The 21187-nt window shown below is 34.4% G+C and overlaps 2 protein-coding genes across 3 annotated transcripts; both read left to right on the top strand.

Annotated features, from left to right (window-relative positions):
* The first annotated feature begins 2134 nt into the window (after window positions 1-2134).
* On the top strand, window positions 2135-14959 carry LOC132303724 (serine hydroxymethyltransferase 3, chloroplastic). 2 transcript variants are annotated; one of them, XM_059801111.1, is made up of 12 exons: window positions 2135-2241; window positions 5628-5873; window positions 9214-9409; window positions 9495-9669; window positions 9765-9882; window positions 9989-10101; window positions 10248-10370; window positions 13324-13428; window positions 13533-13619; window positions 13702-13809; window positions 14200-14272; window positions 14380-14959. In XM_059801111.1, the coding sequence occupies exons 2-12, from the start codon at window positions 5660-5662 to the stop codon at window positions 14652-14654; spliced, it is 1587 nt and encodes a 528-aa protein (XP_059657094.1). In that variant the 5' UTR covers window positions 2135-2241; window positions 5628-5659; the 3' UTR covers window positions 14655-14959. The 2 variants fall into 2 exon arrangements, with proteins under 2 accessions (XP_059657094.1, XP_059657095.1); XM_059801112.1 differs by lacking the exon at window positions 2135-2241 and adding an exon at window positions 2532-3046.
* A 2518-nt stretch (window positions 14960-17477) lies between these two features.
* LOC132303723 (uncharacterized protein C6G9.01c) lies at window positions 17478-18882 on the top strand. The gene is made up of 2 exons (XM_059801109.1): window positions 17478-17605; window positions 18210-18882. The coding sequence occupies exon 2, from the start codon at window positions 18226-18228 to the stop codon at window positions 18637-18639; it is 414 nt and encodes a 137-aa protein (XP_059657092.1). The 5' UTR covers window positions 17478-17605; window positions 18210-18225; the 3' UTR covers window positions 18640-18882.
* Window positions 18883-21187: the final 2305 nt, after the last annotated feature.

Below are 21187 nucleotides of genomic sequence, written 5' to 3'. Positions count from 1 at the left end.
ACCAATTCCAATTTCACACAGTCGAATATAACCTAAATTTATTTAAATTTCAAATCCAAAATGTCGATTTAGTGTTCTCAAACACAACATAAAATTATTTTTCCATCTTTCCATCCAAATCTTGGGATTGCCTTTATAATAGGGTAAAATGCAAAAAAAAAAAAATTCCTAGACTATTGCCTTTTCGCAAATAACCCCCTAAACTATTGATTTATCAATTAAAGACAAACCCATCACAAAAGACTATTTTACCCTTTCTCATTAAATTTGACATTTCTTATTAAATTATTTTTATTATCTTTTATTTTATCTAAATATTAATTATACTATTTACCTTATTTTATTATCAGTATCAATTTATCATAAAAATGAATTTTATTTTTGTAATTATATTTTCTAATATAATTAACTTAAAATTAAACTATACTTTTATAATAAAACTTGTTATACTCAGTTTAAACCTTTTTTATTACAAAAATACCTTATTTTTCATACAATATCTTCATGAAAAATTAACAAATTTTTAAATAAAAAGTACCTTTTTTTCATGCAATATATTAATGAAAAAAATAAGAAATTACTTAAACTGTTCTAAAATTTTTTACTCAAGATTTTTATTTAAACAATTAATATAAAAAATTAAAGATAATTTTTGTAAATTTAATAAGGAATATGTCATCAATATAGTCTGAGTGTTTTTCATAATTTATTTCAATAAGAAAAATAAATTAAATATAATTAAAAAAAGAAAGACAGTATGGTCATTTAATGAGAATAGTCTAGGGGGCTTAGTAGTAATCTTTCCTCAATTTATTTGATTTCTTTTGTTATTGGCAAGAAAATTACACACAATTCATTCACACATCCATTTGTTCATATGGAGACTTGAACCCTCACTATCTACTTTGGGAGGTAGAGGACATATTACATGGGTAACAAGACCCTTGTTGGCAATTAATTTAACTGATTTTTAATTAAAAATACTAACAAATGTGTTTTGGTTAATTGATTTTTCTTTAAAACAAAATTGATGGCAGTTATATGAATTTTCAATGGGCCACAAATCGAAGTCCTGAAATCCATTGGTTATGGTTCATATTTTTATAAATCCATAACTTTGGACCTTCATGACGTGGTGGAAGAACTTTCAAGAGCCCAAGGCCCAAATCCTAGACCAATCTTGTGCTCCAAAGTGAAAGATGTAGCAGTTGAATGAATTGTTTGATATCGAGATTTTAAGAGTTAATTAATACAAATTTTAGGTAAAAAGTTTAAACTGGTTATATAAGTTTTATTATAAATAATAATATGTTAATAATAAGTTAATTAATTTAAAAAATAGTAGTTATAAATTTATTTATTTTTATGATAAATTGATACTAATAATAAATTTAAGGTAATTAATATAATTAATATTTAGATAATAAAGATAATAAAAATAATTTAAGAAGAAATAAAAAATTTAGAGAATTATTTACAAAAGGATAATACTCCCTCCGTCCCATATTAATAGTCCATTGTATCATTTTTTACTGTTTCATTTTAGTTGTCACATTTCAAAAATCAGTGCACTACTTTTTATTACATTCCTAATTTACTCCTAAAAAATTAAACTAATTAAAATTTCAAAATAAGTGGACCCTATTTTCCATACTATTACTTTTGAAACCCAAAAATGAGTGGACCCCATTGAAAATTAATACCTTACTTTTTAGGGAATGACAAATTTGAAATACATCTTTTGCCAACCCAATAAAATATAATAAAAGTTGTTACCTTAAAAAGTGTTAAATGTGAAATTGGACTATTAATAAAGGATAATAATTATTCAGAAAAACTCAATAATTAAAAAAGGCACTTTTTAATTACAACAAATTAATAATTTAGAAAAACATATTTTAATTCATAGAATTATTTTTAAAAAAAAAAAAAAAAAACAATAATTCAGGGTAATTTATACTTTACCCAAAAAAATAAAACAATAATTTTTTTTTTGTTTCAATCCCAGAATTCTACTGATTATTTTCTAGTAGTCAAATCCAAATATCTAAAACCACAAGTCACGTGGCAATATCTACTATTTTTTAATTATTTTACTATTTTAGCGAGCGGCCCGCGCTTTTCAACAGCTAGGGTTTTGTTTTGTTACTCATTCCTTCGCTCCATGCCCTAAAGCAACCAAGAAGGCAAGAAGGGGAGAAAGCGAACCAGAAAGTGAGAGAAAGTAGTTATAACTCACGCGTAAGTTTCATTTTTTTTCCCTTCAATATATTCTGTTTGTTTCGCTTTCGTTTGGTTTCTGAGAAAATGTAGAGAAAACTAAAATTAAGGAGGAGAATGAGTATCTAGCAGTTGTTGTTACTGTTTGGTTGCGCGTGAAAATGAAAATTATGAAACAGTTAGGCCCTGTTTGGTTTGTGACTCAGAAAACAATTAAAAAAAAATAACTTGCGCTACTATTCTTCTCTCTATATATGCAAATCAATTCTGTAATCGACTTATGTTCATCATCTTCTCTCGCCTCAGCTGTTTCCACTCTCTTTTTCAACTGACAACGATCTCTATCTAAGATTTTTGGGGTTTTCTAAAAAATTCAAGAAATCTCTGCGAGTTTCACTCCGTTGTTAACAATCTGATAAAAGATAGTTCTGATTCACTCTTGATTTTGCTGTCGATTTTGTTGGCGATTTTGTTGGTTGGGTGTTCTTTGGTTCCCAAATTTTTTAATTTTTTTTAGGGAAATCATTTCAGCCTCCCCAGTGGCCTCCATCTCTATTCTCGTTCGCAACTCTGACCTTGCCCTCTCTCTCTCTGTGCAATTGCAAACTACAAAATCTACAAGAATCAGAAGTTCAAAACCCATTTATTTCAGTTTATCTATCTGTCTCCAAGAATCAAAAGTTCAAAACCTATTACCTATATCAAAACCCATATCATTTCAGATTGTTCAAAAAATCAAAACCCATATCTTTCAGTTTCCATCGCCCGCTGTTCCAGTTCGGGTTTCCCGTTCGCAAGCTTCAGCCGCTGGCCCTCAACTCTCAAGGTTGCCCCCCTCTCTCTCTGCAACTGCTGACTTGTATGTATGGGTTTTGTTTTAATTTTTTTTCTAAATCAACTAATCAAGGTCTGTAATTCTTGTTTTGCAAACTAAATCCTATTTGGTGAAATTTTTTTTGATCTTTTTTATATAATTTTTTTTTTTTTTTTTTGCAATATAAAGTAACAAAATTTGCATTGCATTTTGAGGTAATAACCGTAATCTACATTTTATTTCAGCAAAACAAATATATGTATTTTTATTTCTATAACTTCTATTTCTGTTTTTTTTTTTTTTTTTTTTTTTGTTGTCAGTTATGTCTACAAGAAAAATTGAATCTGGGTATGAAAAAAGGAAAAAGAAAAAAAAAAAAATCTAAATTGGATTGAATTGGATTAGATTAGAAATCTACAGAGATTGAATCTGAAACAATTTTTATCAACATGCCAAGCTTTTTGGAGATGTAAATATTTTCAGAACTTAAAAAAAAAAATCATAACCAGAAGTACTTAATATAGGGTAAAGCTCTAAAGTTGCTTCTTGAAAATTAAAATACTTCCAAAAAGCATGCTTTTGAATGAATTCCATAGTGTTGGAAGGGGCTTGCCATGAACTACCTCACACTTTGCTTCCACTAGTAGATTCTCAAATAGGATTAGTAAATTGGTCAAAAGAAGAGATAGGTTACTGAGTGGTGAATTGTTCAGAAATAAATTGGTAATTTTTTGTATTAATTACCCAAATAGGATTTTCTATGCCTTAAATCAGTCAATTTTCTAAAGAAACATTGTTAATTAACTAAAATTGAATTAAACAGCGGTTGATATATTTTGATTCAGCCCACCCCATTGAGAAATCCTGGATCCGCCCTTGGTTGGCTGAATTTGGTGGTTGCTATTTTTATAGATTGATTGTTTTATTGGTTGTCATTTTGGTGCTTAACATAAAAAACCGAAAGAGGTTAAGGAATGAGGAAAAGGCTATGTGAGTTTAAGATTGATTGTTGAATTGGTTGTCATTTTGGTGCTTAACATAAAAAAACAAAAGAGGTTTAAGTAATGAGGAAAAGGCTATATGAGTTTAAGATTGATTGTTGAATTGATTGTCATTTCTGCGCATTAGATATATGTCGAAAAGCCTGCGGTTATAACTTTTTCTCTTCTATTCTGTAAAAATGTTGTGGCATCTTGTTTCTGTGGAAGATTGGTTAACTGGGTAATGGTAAACCGTATTGGTTATTTTTTCTGGGGGGTTGGTGTTTTTTCGTTCCTCTTGTACTCTTTTTATAATCTGTTTTTTCTTCTACTTCTTGATCTTTCTGAAGAGATTGTGTATGATATTCTCAATTTTTATTCATACATTGTGATCGCAGATATCCTCAAGCTTATAACTTTTTTTTTTTTTTTTTTTTAATATATAGATTCTTTCCATTAGTTAGTTTGTTAATGAAGAGCAGGTCCACTTTGTCTCTTCTATCCTCAAACACGTTTGATTGAATGCTACTAAACTAGCTGATCTTTAAATCTAGAATTCTCTAGTCGACAGAATACTTAATAGTGGGAAGTCAAACTAATATACTTGAGCCGAAACAGGAAAGGGGAATATTTTCAGTGCAAAAAACCAAACAGATTGTTGAGCTTTTTTTTTTTCCTTTGAAAACTGTTTTGCAGTATACCCAACCAAACAGATTTTTAGACTCAAAATTTTAACTTTTTTATGTTTTGACTCTCTAAAAACTATTCTCAAAAACTAAAAATTGAAAACTGATCCAAGTAGGCCCTAGGGTACTTCTGAATTTGATAGTTTGGATTGGATGGATTTGAAATCTTCGACCTAAATCCTTACCTTATAATTTGTTTGGATGACTTTTTGGGACTATAGATTTTAAATTTATGGCAGATCCACATGTGCATTTGATTACCTGTAACCGGGCCTCTGGAAGTTCTACTGTTTCTTGATAGGTGCTAGTCCCTCTCTCTGTAAAGTCTCTCTAAATCTATTTCCCCCCAATCCTTATCATGCTTAATCAAAATCCTAAAATTAACCGGAATTTCGTCCACTGACCTTGTGACTTTTGCCCAAAATTTCAGCAATAGGTTCTCTCTTGTACACACTACTCACTACCGCCTGCGTGAACACATATATATTATATATATTTGTATATGTTTATATATGTTTACATAGCTTTTTTTCTGAACCGAATTTCACTCGAGCGTAAACCCCTTGTTGATTTGATTTGATTTGATTTTTTTTTTTCCTTCCTAATTGGTACTCACATGCACATGCCTCCACTGAGGCTTGAACCCCTGACCTCCCTTTGGGAAGTAAGGGCCTGATACCGCTAGGTCACTGGCCCATTGCTTTGTTGATTTGATTTTATTTGTGTACCATTGCTTATTTGTGAATTTCTTCAGTTGTTCAATCCAAGGGAACTCAGGGTCATTTGGGTAATTTTTTTTTTACGTCATGTTTGCCCTTTCCCTTCAATTTCAATTTCTGCACTAGTTGATTTTTTTTTTTTTGTGTGTGTGTGTGTAGTTCAAATGTGTGATTTCAACCCTAAAATTCGATATCTTGGAATATGTAGGAGGCTTGCAAGATATCATATTAGAAGCCAGTATGCAGACTTGTGCTGGAACTGCAGCAATGGGTTCATTGCAACAGCCCATTTGGCTTAAGGGATCTCATTTCCCTTCAAAAGGGCTTGGTATCAGTGGCTTCCCACAACAGATCAAGCTCAATTCAGCAAAGCCATGTAGATCTCAACTTGAAGGGAGTTTGGTCACTGGGAGGCCACCTTCTTCTGTGTCTGTTCCAGTGCCTGAAATTGGAGGTAATTATTTTTTACAATTATATATCAGTTGATTTGCAATACCTGTGAGATGATTCCGTATTGCTTTCACCCATTACACTCTCGCACCCTCTGGTGATGATTTGAGATTCTTTAAATGCAATACCTGTGGGATGTTTCAATATTGCTTGAGCTTCAACTGTTCCAAGTGTGCATGTACTCTGGATGTAAGTTGCGCTTCTGTAATGCCTTACATAAAGTTTGGAAGTTTCCAAAACCAAGTTCAACCATTCTCCCACTTGCATATATTGGTTCCCTGTGATACCAAATGCAATTTTGATGTTTGCTTTTCTGCCTGTGAGCGGCACCAACTGTACAATCTATGTTTGTCATCAATGTAATCTTTTGCTACACAAATGGTGGACTCAATTGCCACCACTGATTAAACACCTCTTCCATCCACCACATCCTCTTGTCCTCAACCATGAGTTGTGCAATGGTCGCTTGATAACATGCTGCAAATCTAGAGAATTGACTCATGGCTTGAGGTACTGGTGTGAGAAGTAAAAATTCGCAATATATCAATTTAAAGTATGAGTGGGACCGCATTCTGTATCTTCCTCTCAAATTTTTCCCCATTTTGGGGACTTCTTTGGCATATTTTTGATTCAATGTGTTTGTGTATGTGCACTTATGCTTGCTTTGATGAATGCCTAAGCTCTATAGAGTCTTCTTTACTGGAAACTCGAAGGTTTCAAACCTATGATGATTGCTCAATAAAATGTTGCTCTATGATTCAACCAAGAAGCTGGTGGTTGTGTTCGTTGTGGTAGAATTATTGATAATTGAAATTTTGATTAGTTACACAGTTCATAGAGTTGATACTGTGTTGGTCCTAATTTGTGTTCAAGTTATTGATTCATTTAATTTGGATCTATGTTTATTTTATCTGTACTTCTCTTATGGAGCCTATTCCTTCAATTTCCGAGGATTGCATACAGCTACGTATCCCTTTCATCACTTGGATGCTCATCAAAAATGGGTTGGTTCTGCTTAAGACAAACTATTTAATGTAAAATTATCCGTAATTTCCTCACCACATTTAGAAACTTCAAATTTTTGCTAAGGGTTTAAATTTATACGGCTGAACTGCAAATCCTTTGGTTTGTGTAGGTGACCAAGCGTGAGCCACATCGATGAGTGATTCTTTTATAACTTAAAGCATTTTTTTTTTTTTTAAAAAAAAAAAAAAAAAAAATCTTTAAATAAAGGGTAAATCACACTAACCTCCCCAGAGGTTTCGTCATTATACACTAACCTCCCCTTTTGTTTGCCAAATAACACTGACTTCCCTCGAAATTTATATACTGATAACACGGACCTCCCCTGCCGGTAAACAACTAACCGTTTATACTTATGTCCGTCAAAAAAAATCAGTACAAAGACAATTTTACCATTCTAATACATGAAATGACATTTTTAACCTCAATAATCACTGCAAATTTATAATACTATCCTTTATTGATAAACTCAAAAGGACAATGGTGCCCTCATATCAACAAACCCCGTATACCCAATGGATCTAAACTGCTGAAATTTACCGGTGAGACCAACGGAAACTACCCCCACATTAACCTTTCCTCTTCCTCCTCCTCCTCCGACCATCAACCAATTCACCCCTCAACTCCACCCATCAATCTCATCCATATATAATTACACACACACATATATATATCTATCTATATATATATATATATAGACACATACAACAATCTCATCCATATATAATTACACACACATATATATCTATCTATGTATATATATATATAGACGCGCTTCAATCTCTCCATACATATATATATATACACACATATATATCTATCTATCTATATATACACACGGTGGCTGCGAAGGGCGAATCAGGGTACGTGAGCTCGGAAGCCCTTTAGTCTCTTATTTGCTGCTTTCTATTTAGCATCCACATTGATCTCAACCAACAAAGAATGAAACCAAAGATGGAATTGGAAACAAGAGATAGAGATGAGATTTCCAGTATACCCAATTTGAATTCTATGCAATTCTCAGCACTCATTTCCTCGAATCTCACATGGGTCTTCTTCTTCTTCTTCGTCAATTTCTTCTCACTCTCACAGTCCGATCCTCAAATCCCCGAGGCCAGCCTCTTCTATGGCAACTCCACACCGCCACCAAAGACCAACTACGTCGCAACCTTTGTCAAAGAAATGGAAATTCTCTCACAACTCGTCACTACCCATCACTGGGGTCACAACCTAGTGAACTCAACACCACCTATCTACGGCCTAGCCCAATGTTTCCAAGACCTTTCTCACACAGATTGCCTCCTCTGCTATCTGGATCATGCGAGCTCGAGAGAGGGGGCTTGTTGGCAGTGGCAAGGCCGTGGGAAAGGAGAAGGAAAAAAAAATCTTTAAAAGGGTACTATTGGTAATTTACATCCTTGATATTTTATATTTTTATAATAAATTAATAAGTAAGGGTAAATTAGTAATTTTACTCTTTCCGTTAGCAGCATCCATTGACAAGGGAGGTCAGTGTAATTTTGACAAACAAGAGGGGAGGTCTGTGTAGGTTGACGAAACCTCAGGGGAGGTCAGTGTAATTTACGCTTAAATAAAAAAGAGCTTAGGATTCTGAATTAACAATAGTGTGGAAAATGGATAACTGTGATGTGGATTTCCTGACAAAACTTCTTAAATCAGAATTTTTTATTTTATTTTTTGTTCTCTGATAATTCTTACTAAACCACGTTCTGCTTGATTCTAGAATTACCTCTGGATGCTGATTTGTTAGAAATGGACTTGGGCCGCTTGACCACCAAGTGCCTGATAAGCTGTGTGCCGAATGGCATCTGCAAAAGCCCTCTTCTGTTGATGATCTTTATAGATTTCAAATCCTTATACTAGAGCTTGGATAACAAAAGGTGGTCATATGTTTCTGTTATTTCATCTGTTGGGGAAATACATCCCTGAAGCTTTATTTCCTTGAAGGAATATCTGCCATTCATATACTTGATGATCTTTAATATCTATCAAAAAAATAAGTACTTGATGATCTTTAAAACTTGAGGAATATCTTCTTTCGTTTCTATAGGCGTATAAGGTATATTATCTGTGTGCAAGCTTGTGATGTTTATTGTAATATTGATTATCATGTTTCAATATAATATGATCTCGTCAATCCGTAGAGAACTTCTGATATATTGGTATGCAACTTTGACATGCTTATTTTGCTTATATATTTGATCTTATAGATTATAATTACTATGTTTCTATCCAGTTTCGGTGAAATAGTGGTAGGGCTAATACAAGGCTCTCTATGAAATTCAAATTACTATATTTAGGTAAAGGAAACAGCTTTGTGGACTATGACTTGAGTGAAACTGATCCTGAAGTGCGATCAATTATTAACAAAGAAAAGCAACGGCAATTTAAAAGTCTAGAGCTTATTGCCTCAGAAAATTTCACATCACGAGCAGTGATGGAAGCAGTTGGTTCTTGCCTCACGAACAAATATTCTGAAGGTCTACCCGGCAAAAGGTGATCTTTGCCCTTCTAAATAGAGAGTTCGTGTTAGCTATGGTTTGTCATTATCACTTGTCAGTAACTTCATTATGGGTCTCAGATACTATGGTGGCAATGAGTATATTGATGAGCTGGAAATTCTCTGTCAAGAGAGGGCTTTGGCAGCTTTTCACCTGGATGGAAAGAAGTGGGGTGTCAATGTGCAGCCTTTGTCTGGTTCTCCGGCTAATTTTGAGGTTTATACTGCAATTCTTAAACCACATGACCGTATAATGGTAAGTAATAATGTTGCTTCACTTTTGACTTTGGCCAGTAGAATTGTCTGATTGTATCATGGATCGATATTAATGAGTACATCTAACTGACCTAGGGCTTGGACTTGTCTCATGGGGGACACTTGTCTCACGGGTTCATGACTCCTAAACGACGGGTTTCAGCCACATCAATTTATTTTGAATCGATGTCTTACAAACTAAATGAATCTACAGGTGCTCCATTCTTATTATTGAATTTGGTCTAGGTGAAATAGATAATTGTTGATATCGACTGGCATGGATGGATGATATAGAGTTCATCTCAAATTTCTTTTAACAGGCCTAGTTGATTATGACAAGCTTGAGGAATCAGCAAATCTCTTTCGGCCAAAACTCATTATTGCTGGTGCTAGTGCTTATCCAAGAGATTTTGACTATCCACGTATGAGAAAGGTATGGATATTTTGTGGGTATTTGTGTAACCCAGTTGTAAATTACTGTTTCTTAGTACTAAAAAACTTCCAGTCTTTTTCATGTGTATATATTGCTCTCTCTCTCTCGCTCTCTCCCCTAATTAGTTTCTTAATATGGATTGGAAGATTGCAGATAGTGTTGGTGCTTTTCTCATGATGGATATGGCTCACATAAGCGGACTTGTTGCTGCTTCTGTTGTTGCCGATCCTTTTGAGTATTGTGATATAGTAACGACGACAACACATAAGGTATGAGTTGAACCATTGTTGCTGCCACAATACTTCATTTCAATATTTTGGTTTCCTTTTTAATGGTGTATAGCAAAGGCAACTTGCTATTCTCCATGTTATACTGCACTTGGTGTGTACCAGGACCCACCTTGCCATAAGTCTCTCAATTACTAATGTGAGTGACACATAACTACTTACCACATGTAATTACCACGATGATCCGCATGGGACACCCCGTCTTGCGACGTGGCATCTTTGTTATGGTACACGTGGTATATCTTCAACTCACTACATGGCACCTTTTGACGAGGATTCTCTATGTTCCATTGATATATTTATACATCCCTTTACACTTGTTAATTTGGAATCCTGACATGTACTGAATCTCCTTAGTGTTTGCTATTCTCCATGTTAGACTGCACTTGGTGGGTACCAGGACCCACCTTGCCACAAGTCTGTCATTAACTAATGTGACTGACACACAACTACTAACTGCATGTAATTTCCTTGATGACCCGCGTGGCACACTCCATCTTGTGACGTGGCATCTCTGTGACGATCCATGTAGTACATTTTGATATAAAAAACCCTTAAGACACAGTATTTATAAACAAAAACATTTTGGAATACAATTAGCCAATTTTGACTCAGGAGTTTGTCCCCTTTTTTGCCTTTTAAGAAACTTGTGAGTTACAAAACAGGGGGGGGGGGGGGGGGGGGGGGAATCAAAATTGGACAGTTCAAGATTCAGAGGTGAAAAAAGAAGCTAGGGTTTCATTGGAGAAGAAAAGGAGGAGAGAGAAAATCAAAGTGAATCTAATTGGCTAGCATTAGCTTGCCCTTGCCAATAGTTATACCTTTATTGGTTGAAGAAATTAAAATTAGAACTTTATAGATTCAAGATTCAGAGGTGAAAAAAGAAGCTAGGGTTTCATTGGAGAAGAAAAAGAGGAGAGAGAAAATCAAAGTGAATCTAATTGGCTAGCATTAGCTTGCCCTTGCCAATAGTTATACCTTTATTGGTTGAAGAAATTAAAATTAGAACTTTATAGATTCATACAGAACTTTTTTGATAAATGAGTTAAATAACTTGGTACTTTGATGGGCCAATATTAGATTTACTGAAAGTACTTAATTGATATATATATATATATATAGGATTTTGCAAATTTCTTTCTTTTAGTGGGCGGGTTGTATTGTTCAGCTGTGGTGCTCTTCTCTAACTTAGCTTGGTTGCTTGTTTGATGCAAAGATCTTCAAAAGCCGGGGCCATCTCCTTATACCAAGCAATCTCTTGCCACTTATTGTTTATGACCAGGATTTGATTATCCATCACAGAGAAATCTCACACTAAGCATTGTCTCTCCACCAGTTTTACTGTATTGCACAATCTTGATCATGCACTGCATTACTGATTCCACTTTGTTATACCATTCAATTCTATCTGGCATAGTTGTTCCTCTTGGTTGGACCTCTGCCACCTTGTTTTGCTCCCATCATTAGCTGCCTCAGCGCTCATGCTCGTTTCACATCTTATACTTGCTTGGGTTGGGATCAGGGTCCATGGGGCTCCTTGAGCTTAGTTCACGACCTCGGGGATCCAACGTGATTCAATCTGATCCTAGGGATTTGTGGCTCAGCAAAAACTGAGGTTGCCAAGTTGTGCTTTCTCCACTTTTTACACCTTGGCTGGTCTTAAATAGACACTCCATGTGACCTTTGAAACATTTTATTGTCATGTGTCGAGCATCACATTATTCTCCTATGATTTGGCAACATCCCATTTAGTCACGTTGTACATTTGCTATCACCAGTTTTTCTCTACATCCAAAGCTCGGCGGATGAGCTTTCTCCTGTTGGACGGATAATAAGAAAGAACCATCGAGAGGACCATAGTAACATTGGATACTCTTGATTTCCTCCTAGTTCTTTCTCTATCCCTCTCTTGCCACTTTTTACACCCTAGTATGATATCATGTTTTATCTGTTATCCAATGTGTAATACACAAATCTCCACAGCTGAACTTCAACACCCATACACTCCATGCTTAATTAATTGACTATTCTATTTTTCTGTAATTCTGTATGGATTCTGATTTGTGCTGTGTAAAATGTGCTTTGTAAATATGTTTAATTACCTAGCCATTCCGACCACCTTTTAGAAATTTTTAGAGAACTGCTCTCATTTTTCGGCTTCCTGTTCAAAATAGTGTAACGGTCTAGTGTAGATGGAATTGTATTTTACTTCTATCATTCACTGGCCAGACTTCTGTCTATATTTTAACACTTAAATCTGGTTCCAGAATGAGTGAGAAAGGAAAATAATGGTGGAAGGAAAAAAAGAAATGAAGCATGCTATATTTTTTTGTTAGGATAAAAAGAAAGAAAAAATAAAAAGAAGGCATTGAAGAAAACATTTCCTTTTTTTCTGGGGTTGGGAAAAATAATGGGCATCAATGTTGTCAAAATACTCAGCAGGTTCAAGTTGTGTGTTGACGAACAAAATTCCTAGTTGAATTTGTATGTATAATAGAAGTCCACCTAGGAGTTCTCAAAATAATTATCTGACATTTGATGGATGTGCTCCTAGAACTAACTAGAGAAGTACTCAAGTAGCTGGCCTCAACTAGTCACTGACTCATCAACAAGGGGATTTGATTAACAAAAATGACATGATTTATTTTTCAAATTCTTGCCCTTTTTGAATGCTTCAGTAATCTAGTCCATCTTTTTTCATGAGTTTGTTGGTGGGTAGTTTTACAGGCAGTCAATATCAAAGTAAGATCCGGAGAAATTAATTTATGAAGAGTTCTTTGTTTTAGAAAGAACTTTTATTTTCTTTCTTTTATTATTTTTTTTGAATTTTCATTTTCTTTATGGATGTATTCAATATACAGTTATCATCCCAAAAATATGTTTGTTTTTTTGTGGTCTGATCTTAAATAAATAACCTGATAAAATTTCTTCCCAGTCTCTGAGAGGCCCTAGAGGCGGCATGATCTTCTTCAAGAAGGATCCTGTTCTGGGTGTTGATTTACAACCTGCCATTAACAACGCTGTTTTTCCAGGTTTACAGGTTAGTTCGACTTGTATTCCGTGCTCCATACTCATGTTTGATCTTAAGCCTGAATCTTTTTGGTCTGCGAACTGCATATTAATATTGATGAGTAATCTTGGCAGGGTGGTCCTCATAACCACACAATTGGGGGACTTGCAGTCTGCCTGAAGCATGCTCAATCACCAGAATTTAAGGCCTATCAGAACAAGGTACCGCACTTCCCTTTTCATGATCAGGACATGGCTCAATTTATACAGATCATCTGACTTACCATATTCTCTTTTGTTGCAGGTGGTTTCAAATTGCAGAGCTCTTGCGAGCCGATTGATTGAATTGGGATATAAACTAGTTTCTGGTGGGAGTGATAACCACTTGGTTCTTGTGGATCTGAGGCCATTGGTATGTTTCCGCCTTTTGATATTTTTACTTTTTGTGCTTCAACACAGGTTTTGGCTGCTTTTTTATACAATTTTTTTTTATATCTTGAAAGAAGTTGTAACTTGTCCCTACTGATTTTTTCTAATAAGTCACTTTATAACATGATGTGTCTAGTCAAAGCAAATTCTCAGGCGTGAGCCATTATTTCTTATATACTAGCAAAAGAATGACAATATAAATGAATTACTTACTAAAATAATAATTATAATATAAATCAATTACTGTTGGTTTTTTTTTAATCAGACTGTTGGTTGGTTAGCTGGTATGGCATCAGGCAAGATTTACTATTATATGCAGATCTTATTTTTGAAATTTAGTCTGATTTTATCAAAATTCCCTGCACTGACTCAGGATATTGATGGGGCTCGAGTAGAGAAAATTCTTGACATGGCATCCATCACTTTAAATAAGAATTCAGTAGCCGGTGAGTTTTGTTTTATTAGTGGCTTTATTACTTGACATTCATTTGTTATGTTTAGCTTTCTTCTTCACTGGCCTTGTCTTTACGCTGATCGATGCTGGGCATTGTAGGTGATAAAAGTGCACTAATGCCTGGTGGCGTACGCATCGGATCACCTGCTATGACTACCAGAGGTTTCACAGAGAAGGAATTCATTGCAACTGCTGACTTCATTCATGAGGGTGTGCAGATAACTCTTGACGCAAAACGGTCAGTTTCCGGTTCAAAGCTCCCAGAATTCATGAAGTTTGTAGCTTCTCCAGATTTCTCCTTGATGGATCGCGTGTTGGATCTGCAAAGGAGAGTCGAGGCTCTCACAACACAGTTCCCATTGCCCGGATTATAAGTGATGGATTATAGTTGGACTAAACAGGTTACTAATGGAAGTTAATGATGCTTCATTTTCAAAAGACTCGGTTATTCTGCATTGTGCGCGAAATTTTGATATGTTTGGGGTTTTGAAGAACAGTTAAGTAACTTATTTACCTTGTTGTCAAGAAGAAATGAAGTGAAAGCATAAGGATTTTTATGATCCTCGAGCTTATATTACCTTGTTTGTATCTTATATGGACCACAATTTTTGGCTAAGTTGTTATTAACAAACCGCATAATTAATACATGTTAAAGTCATCATAAATTATGTTGTTCTTACATTTGCACTTTTTTTTGGGCGAATTTGTACTGTGCTTTAAAAATATCTTACCTTTCTTAATGTGTGAAATTTAAAGAGTTGCAGTTGCCATTTTGCAAACTAGCAAGGGCCCATTTTTTTTTTTTTTTTTTGTAGCATTGTTTTTGGCTGGTTACTGTAGTCAACATGTTTAGCTTCATAAATAGTGGCTCAAAGTCGAAACAACAATTTGGTGTTTTTATATGTTTACAACTAGGTACTGTAGCCAACATATTTAGTTTCATAAATAGTGGCTCAAAGTTGAAAAAATAATTTGGTGTTTTTATTTGTTTATGGCTGGTATAGTGTAGCCAACATGTTTAGTTTCCGTAAATAGTGGCTCAAAGTTGAAACAATAATTTGGCATTTTTATATGTTTATGCGTAACAAAATGTTTTTGAAATGACCTTTTAAACTCGTCATTATGTTTTTCAAACATGCACAGTTTTTTGACCTACTATGTTTTTGTGTTTTACTTTTAAAAATCTTAAACAAATTTTACATTACTAATTATGCTTACAATCACTATTGAACACGCTCCACCACAAAAACATTTCTAATGTTTAACATGTCCTAAACGTTTTTGATATAGTACCTTGTTAGATTTGCTCTGGGTATCTCTAGAAATAATTTTTATCCAAACTATAAAAGTTCAAAAAAGAAAAGAAAAACCCAAATAAATAAAAGTTTATACATGCAAGTATGTATATAAATATATAATTTGATGGAGCATGTTCAATATCTTTGTGGAGGCATGACAAAATTAATCCATTTATGCATCATGGTAGGTTTGACATGAGAAGTAAAAACAGAAATTGTATGCATAGCGAAACATGGGATGAATTCAATAACAGATAATTTAATACAACTACCAATTGTTCATCAGTGGGAAAATTAATAGAGATATATATATATATATATATATATATATATATATATATATATATATATATTTGAGCGGAAATTAAACGTTGTCGGGATGGGGTGGGAGCAAGGGAGGCTGTTGGGGTGGACTCTGGTGGTCTTGAGCCCACCCCAAAAAAAAACAAAATTAGCCCACCCAATTAAGGTCAAGTCAACTCAGCCACCATACCCAAGCCAAATAAGCCCAGAGCCAGCCCTGACCCAAGGCGACAAAGACCTTCAAAATTTATGGGCCCTCAAAATTTATGGGCCATGGCCCATCCATGGGCCACCAGACAAAAAAAATATTTTTAGGTCCAATCATTTCAGCCTTCCCAATCACCTCCGAACTTGCCCCCTCTCTCTCTCTTCGCTCGCGCAACTACAAACTACAAAATCTACAAGAATCAAAAGTTCAAAACCCATATCTTTCAGTTTCCATCGCCCGCTGTTCCAGTTCGGGTTCACCATTCGCAAGCTTCAGCCGCTGTCTCTCAACTCTCAAGCTTCTCTGCAACTGCTAACTTGTATGTATGGGTTTTGATTTAAATTTTTTTCTAAATCAACTAATCAAGCTCTGTAATTCTTGTTTTGCAAACTAAATCTTTTTTATGATCTTTTTAATATATATATATTAACAATATAAAGTAACAAAATTTGCATGCATTTTGAGGTAATCATTGCATTGCATTTTGAGGTGATCACCGTAATCTACATTTTATTTCAGCAAAACAAATATTTTTTTTGATTTCTATAACTTCTATTTTTTTTTTTTTTTTTTTGGTTGTCAATTATGTCTACAAGAAAATTTGGATCTGGGCATGGTAAAAGAAAAAAAAAAAAAAAAAAAATGAATCTGAATTGGATTGAATTGAATTGAGTTAGATTAGAAATTTGCAGAGATTGCATCTGAAACAATTTTTATCAACATGCCAAGCTTTTTGAAGATGTAAATCTTTTCAGAACTAAAAAAAAAAAAATCATAACAAGAACTTTGACAAAAAGCATGCTTTTGAGTGGATTCCATAGTGTTGGAAGGGGCTTTCCATGAACTACCTCACACTCTGCTTCCACTAGTGGATTCTCAAATAGGATTAGTAAATTGGTCAAAAGAAGAGATAGGGTACTGAGTGGTGAATTGTTCAGAAATAATTTGGTAATTTTTTTATATTAATTATCCAAATAAGATTTTCTATGCCTTAATCAGTCAATTGTCCAAAGAAACATTGTTAATTAACTAAAATTGAATTAAACAACAGTTAGAGTAAGTTTTGGTTGATATATTTTGATTTAGTCCACCCGATTATTGAGAAATTCTGAATCCGCTAATCATAGTCCCACTAATCATATTCTACCATGCAACCAAAATATTGAATAAAGTAGCCAAGACCATATAATTTCAAATCACCTAAAAACCTCTCATCTAATATTTGTCGGCCCGGTTATGGACTTGGAGTCACCCATTAGTTCAAACCCGGTATATATACTCAAAATCTCTTCTTCCAAAATATATATATACCGGGTTTGGAGTCTCCCTTCTACCGGGTTTGGAGTCTCCCATTAGTTCTGAGAATCTCAGTGGGGTGGCTGGGTAATCTATCTGGGGTTATTCGGGTCAAGTTAATGTCCATTACTTCACCCCCACACACGTACATATTGTGACTCATGTTAGATAAACCCTACAGTATCATCTCTCTCTCCATCAGAGTCCCTGCAAACTAAAGGTCAGATTCTGCTAATCGAGTAATCTATTTTCATAGATCATAGCTTGGAGCTTTAAAGTTCCTTCTTTGTTTCTAATTTATGAAACAATTTTAGCTTTTTGTTGAATTTCTTTTCGGTTTGGTCTTTTATACGCTAACCTGTATGCAGTTAATGAAATCATCTTTGATCCCTTCTGGATTTTCTGTTGATAACATAAACCCTAGACTCCAAAGTTTAAAGCAGCTGAAATTATTTCTTGGAGGAGATTTTAGCTGCTCTTTGAATTCTATTAATGTTGTTATTGTCATTGATTTGCAATCTGTTAGGTTGCTTTTTACCGGAAAATATTTCTATGTTACATTGCTGAGAAATTGAGGATTTTTTTTTTTTTTTTTTTTTAATTGCATGTAATGTTTGCGTTTGATCCCTAGAACGGCACTCATCAATTGGGTTAGCAGTTTTTCACTTTCTCTTTCCTGGACTCCGATTGAAGAATAAAATCTGAGATTCATAATTTCTTTTTTTGTCTTCTCCTATACTTTCTTATCAACCAAACAAAGCTGTAAGTTTGTTTTAGGGTTCTATATGTAACCCTGACTACATCACAAACAATTGAGTCTGCAGATTTCAAGTCCATACGATGCCCAAAAAGAGAGCATCTAAAATGCCTGCACCAACGTTGGAGGACCCTGTTGTAGAACAAGAGAGTCCCTCTTCTACACTCAAAAAACCTATAGAAGAGGAGAAATGCTCTTCTATATCGAAAAAATCTGGTAACGAGATAGATGAGATCTTCTCTGGAAAGAAGAGGAAGAAAGCAGAACGAGAAAAGGGTGATGAGCCAATAGAAGATGTGAGTGTGAAATCTAGTAGTAAAACAAAGAAAAAGAAGAGTAAAAAGTCCGAAGACAGTGGTTTTGTTGATCCGCCTCCTCGGCCTAGGAAGAGAACCGGGGATGGACTTGTTCTCTATACAGAAGAGGAGTTGGGTATTGGGAAGGCAGATGCTGGAGGTACCCCACTTTGTCCCTTTGATTGTTCCTGTTGTTTCTGATAACGCCTATTAATTTTTTAGTGCAAGACTGGTAGTTGTTTTTGTTCTAGTGAGTTCTTGAACTTTTCAAAGAAACTATTTATTTGTAATTTCTATTATGAATTTTGTCCTTCCAGTATGAGGGATTGGAATTCGTAGATTTACCCATTAATTTTTGGGTGTAAGACTGTAACTTGCTTCTTTCTTCTAGTGATGTTTTAGAAATTTTCAAAGAAATTATAAATTTGTGATTTTTATTGTTAATTTTGATGTTTGTTTCAGCAAGTGGGATTCAATTAATAGATATATACAGTAGAGGCTGAGCATATGAAGTATGATCTTACTATTAATGTTAGGTTCCAATTTTAAGATTTTGTGCACCCAAGGAATTTAATTGTAGGATTGTAGATATTCGTGTTTGTACTCTTGGTAATGTCGTCCGGTTTTGAGCCTCAGGCAATTGTGGCACTTCATTATGAAACAGAACCTATCTATCTTTTTTATGACTGGATTTTGTTTGGATATTCCAGCCAAGAATCTGCTGTCTAGTCAACAACCGGAATTTTTGAACAAGGAGCACCATTTATTTCCTTCATGGAATAATGTTCCCTTAAACTAGAGACCAGTTTTTTTAGAGTAACCAGGTTAGTTAAATTGTATGATGCAACAAGTTGCATTGTGTCCCAAAGTCTTATTTATGCGATCAAGTAGGTTGATCTTGGGGGTATTATTGTGACAGCCAACTGATGCGGCTGAGGAAGGATTATATTGAACAAGGGACATTATGAATGAAGACCGAGAATGTTGCTTCGTTTCCATGAATCTCAAACTTAACTGGAGTTTGTTTGTGTAGTTTCGAGTACTAAGTCCAACCAATAGTTTCTGATATGCAGTGATTTGCCAAAAACATGGGTCCAGTAGGTGGACTCAAAACGAAGGAGAGGGATTTTAGGGCATTTGCTTTGATCTCAACGATTTTGAGTTTGGGGTTTTAAATCGGATAGTTTCTTATAGGACGACAACTCTCTATAAGGCCATTCTTCTTATTCATAATTGTCCAGTACATATTTTCTCTATTCTTCAAGTTAATATTAGGGGAACCAAAAAATATGTAGGGCATGTGCTTTGACAATTGTTTGTAAGAAGATTACAAAAAAGGATGCATACTTCTTTTATCTTGTGGGTGTGTTAAGTGTGTTACGTAGAGCTTAGCATAATTGCAATCATTTTACCTTTTTTCCAATTATGCCTCCCAAATGTTGTACTTCTTTCCCGCTAATAACTGCGCTCTGGATCTACCATGCCTCCCTCTGTTCTAGATTACAGACACTCCCTCCACCTACTGTTTCTCGCTACACATCTGGGCAAGTGGGAATAGAAGCTATAGAGATCATGTAAAAGAGGGGTTTTTTTTTTTTTCTTCGCCTTGCTGTGTTTTTCAGATGCATAAAGCAGAGTAATACCATAAAAGAAACATTAAATTCAGTTGGAGAGCATTGGGTTAATATGGAATGTCACCTACGTTGGATATGGAATTTTCCGTTGATGTCGCCATGGCTCTTTACTTCATGGATTCCAAGTAGTGAAGTAGGACGCACTTCTTGGGTCGCAGAGTTGTTGTAGTTTTGTGCTTTTCTTTTCAGGAGAAGAAACTTGTTCGTCTTCTCTTCTCAAATGTGGAATTCTTGATCTTTAATGAATTTCGTTTGTGTGTGTGTGTGTGTTTTCACCTCGTGAGGAATAATGACTGGAGTGTTGAAGTCGATAGATTATCAATAACCAGCAATGAGCTGAAGTGTGAAGTTTACTTTACAGGATTATATTTGTGGTTCTTAATGATATCTTGATTTTTACATAAACAAAGTTAATAATAATAATACATAAATTTTTTTTTTTTTTTTTTAAAAAAGAAGAAGAAGAAGAAGAAGAAAGGTGGTCTCCCCTCTATTGCTAAATTTTCATTTGGAGTCCATTTTCACATGTTATTATATATTCTTTTTGTATTGGATTGATATGCAATCTTTCGATCTCCCAAACATTTGTGTTCTATCTATCTTTTCCTACTATTTATTTTACATTTACTTTCTTCCCTCCAAGGATTATTTCTTTTTTATTTGATCTGGGAATTCATTTTTAAAGCTTCGTCCTCTTTTAAGGGGATGTTATCTATCTTGAATAAGTCCAAAGCTAAACAAGTCCAGATTAAGTCCTTGCTCCTATATATATATATATATATATATTTTATCCTAACAGTCTTAAGAAATTTATCTCCATTGATTTAATTCAATTAGTACCAAAAACTCTCTTGTTGTGAGAAGCCAAAAATGACGTAAAATATCATTCAGATTATCATTTTCAAGTCACTATTCTCTATTTACAATTGCCAGTAATTGAAAGTTGTCATGTCTCAATCCATTAACAATGTAGGTCACAATTTTTATATCATAATGTCGCCTTTTGGCTACCATAAAGACTGATAATATTATCAAATCCAGGTCTACTACTTATTTTATTCAATCCGAACTACTAACTTGATACAACTACGAACCATACACAAAATACAGCAACA

This window comes from Cornus florida, unplaced genomic scaffold, assembly GCF_030987335.1.
Source record: "Cornus florida cultivar Cherokee Brave unplaced genomic scaffold, ASM3098733v1 CherokeeBrave_3.0.0_Hap2_Chr04, whole genome shotgun sequence".
In the NCBI taxonomy this organism is placed as follows: Eukaryota; Viridiplantae; Streptophyta; class Magnoliopsida; order Cornales; family Cornaceae; genus Cornus; species Cornus florida.
The sequence above is the reverse complement of the archived record's forward strand: the minus strand, read 5'-3'. Positions and strand labels throughout refer to the sequence as shown.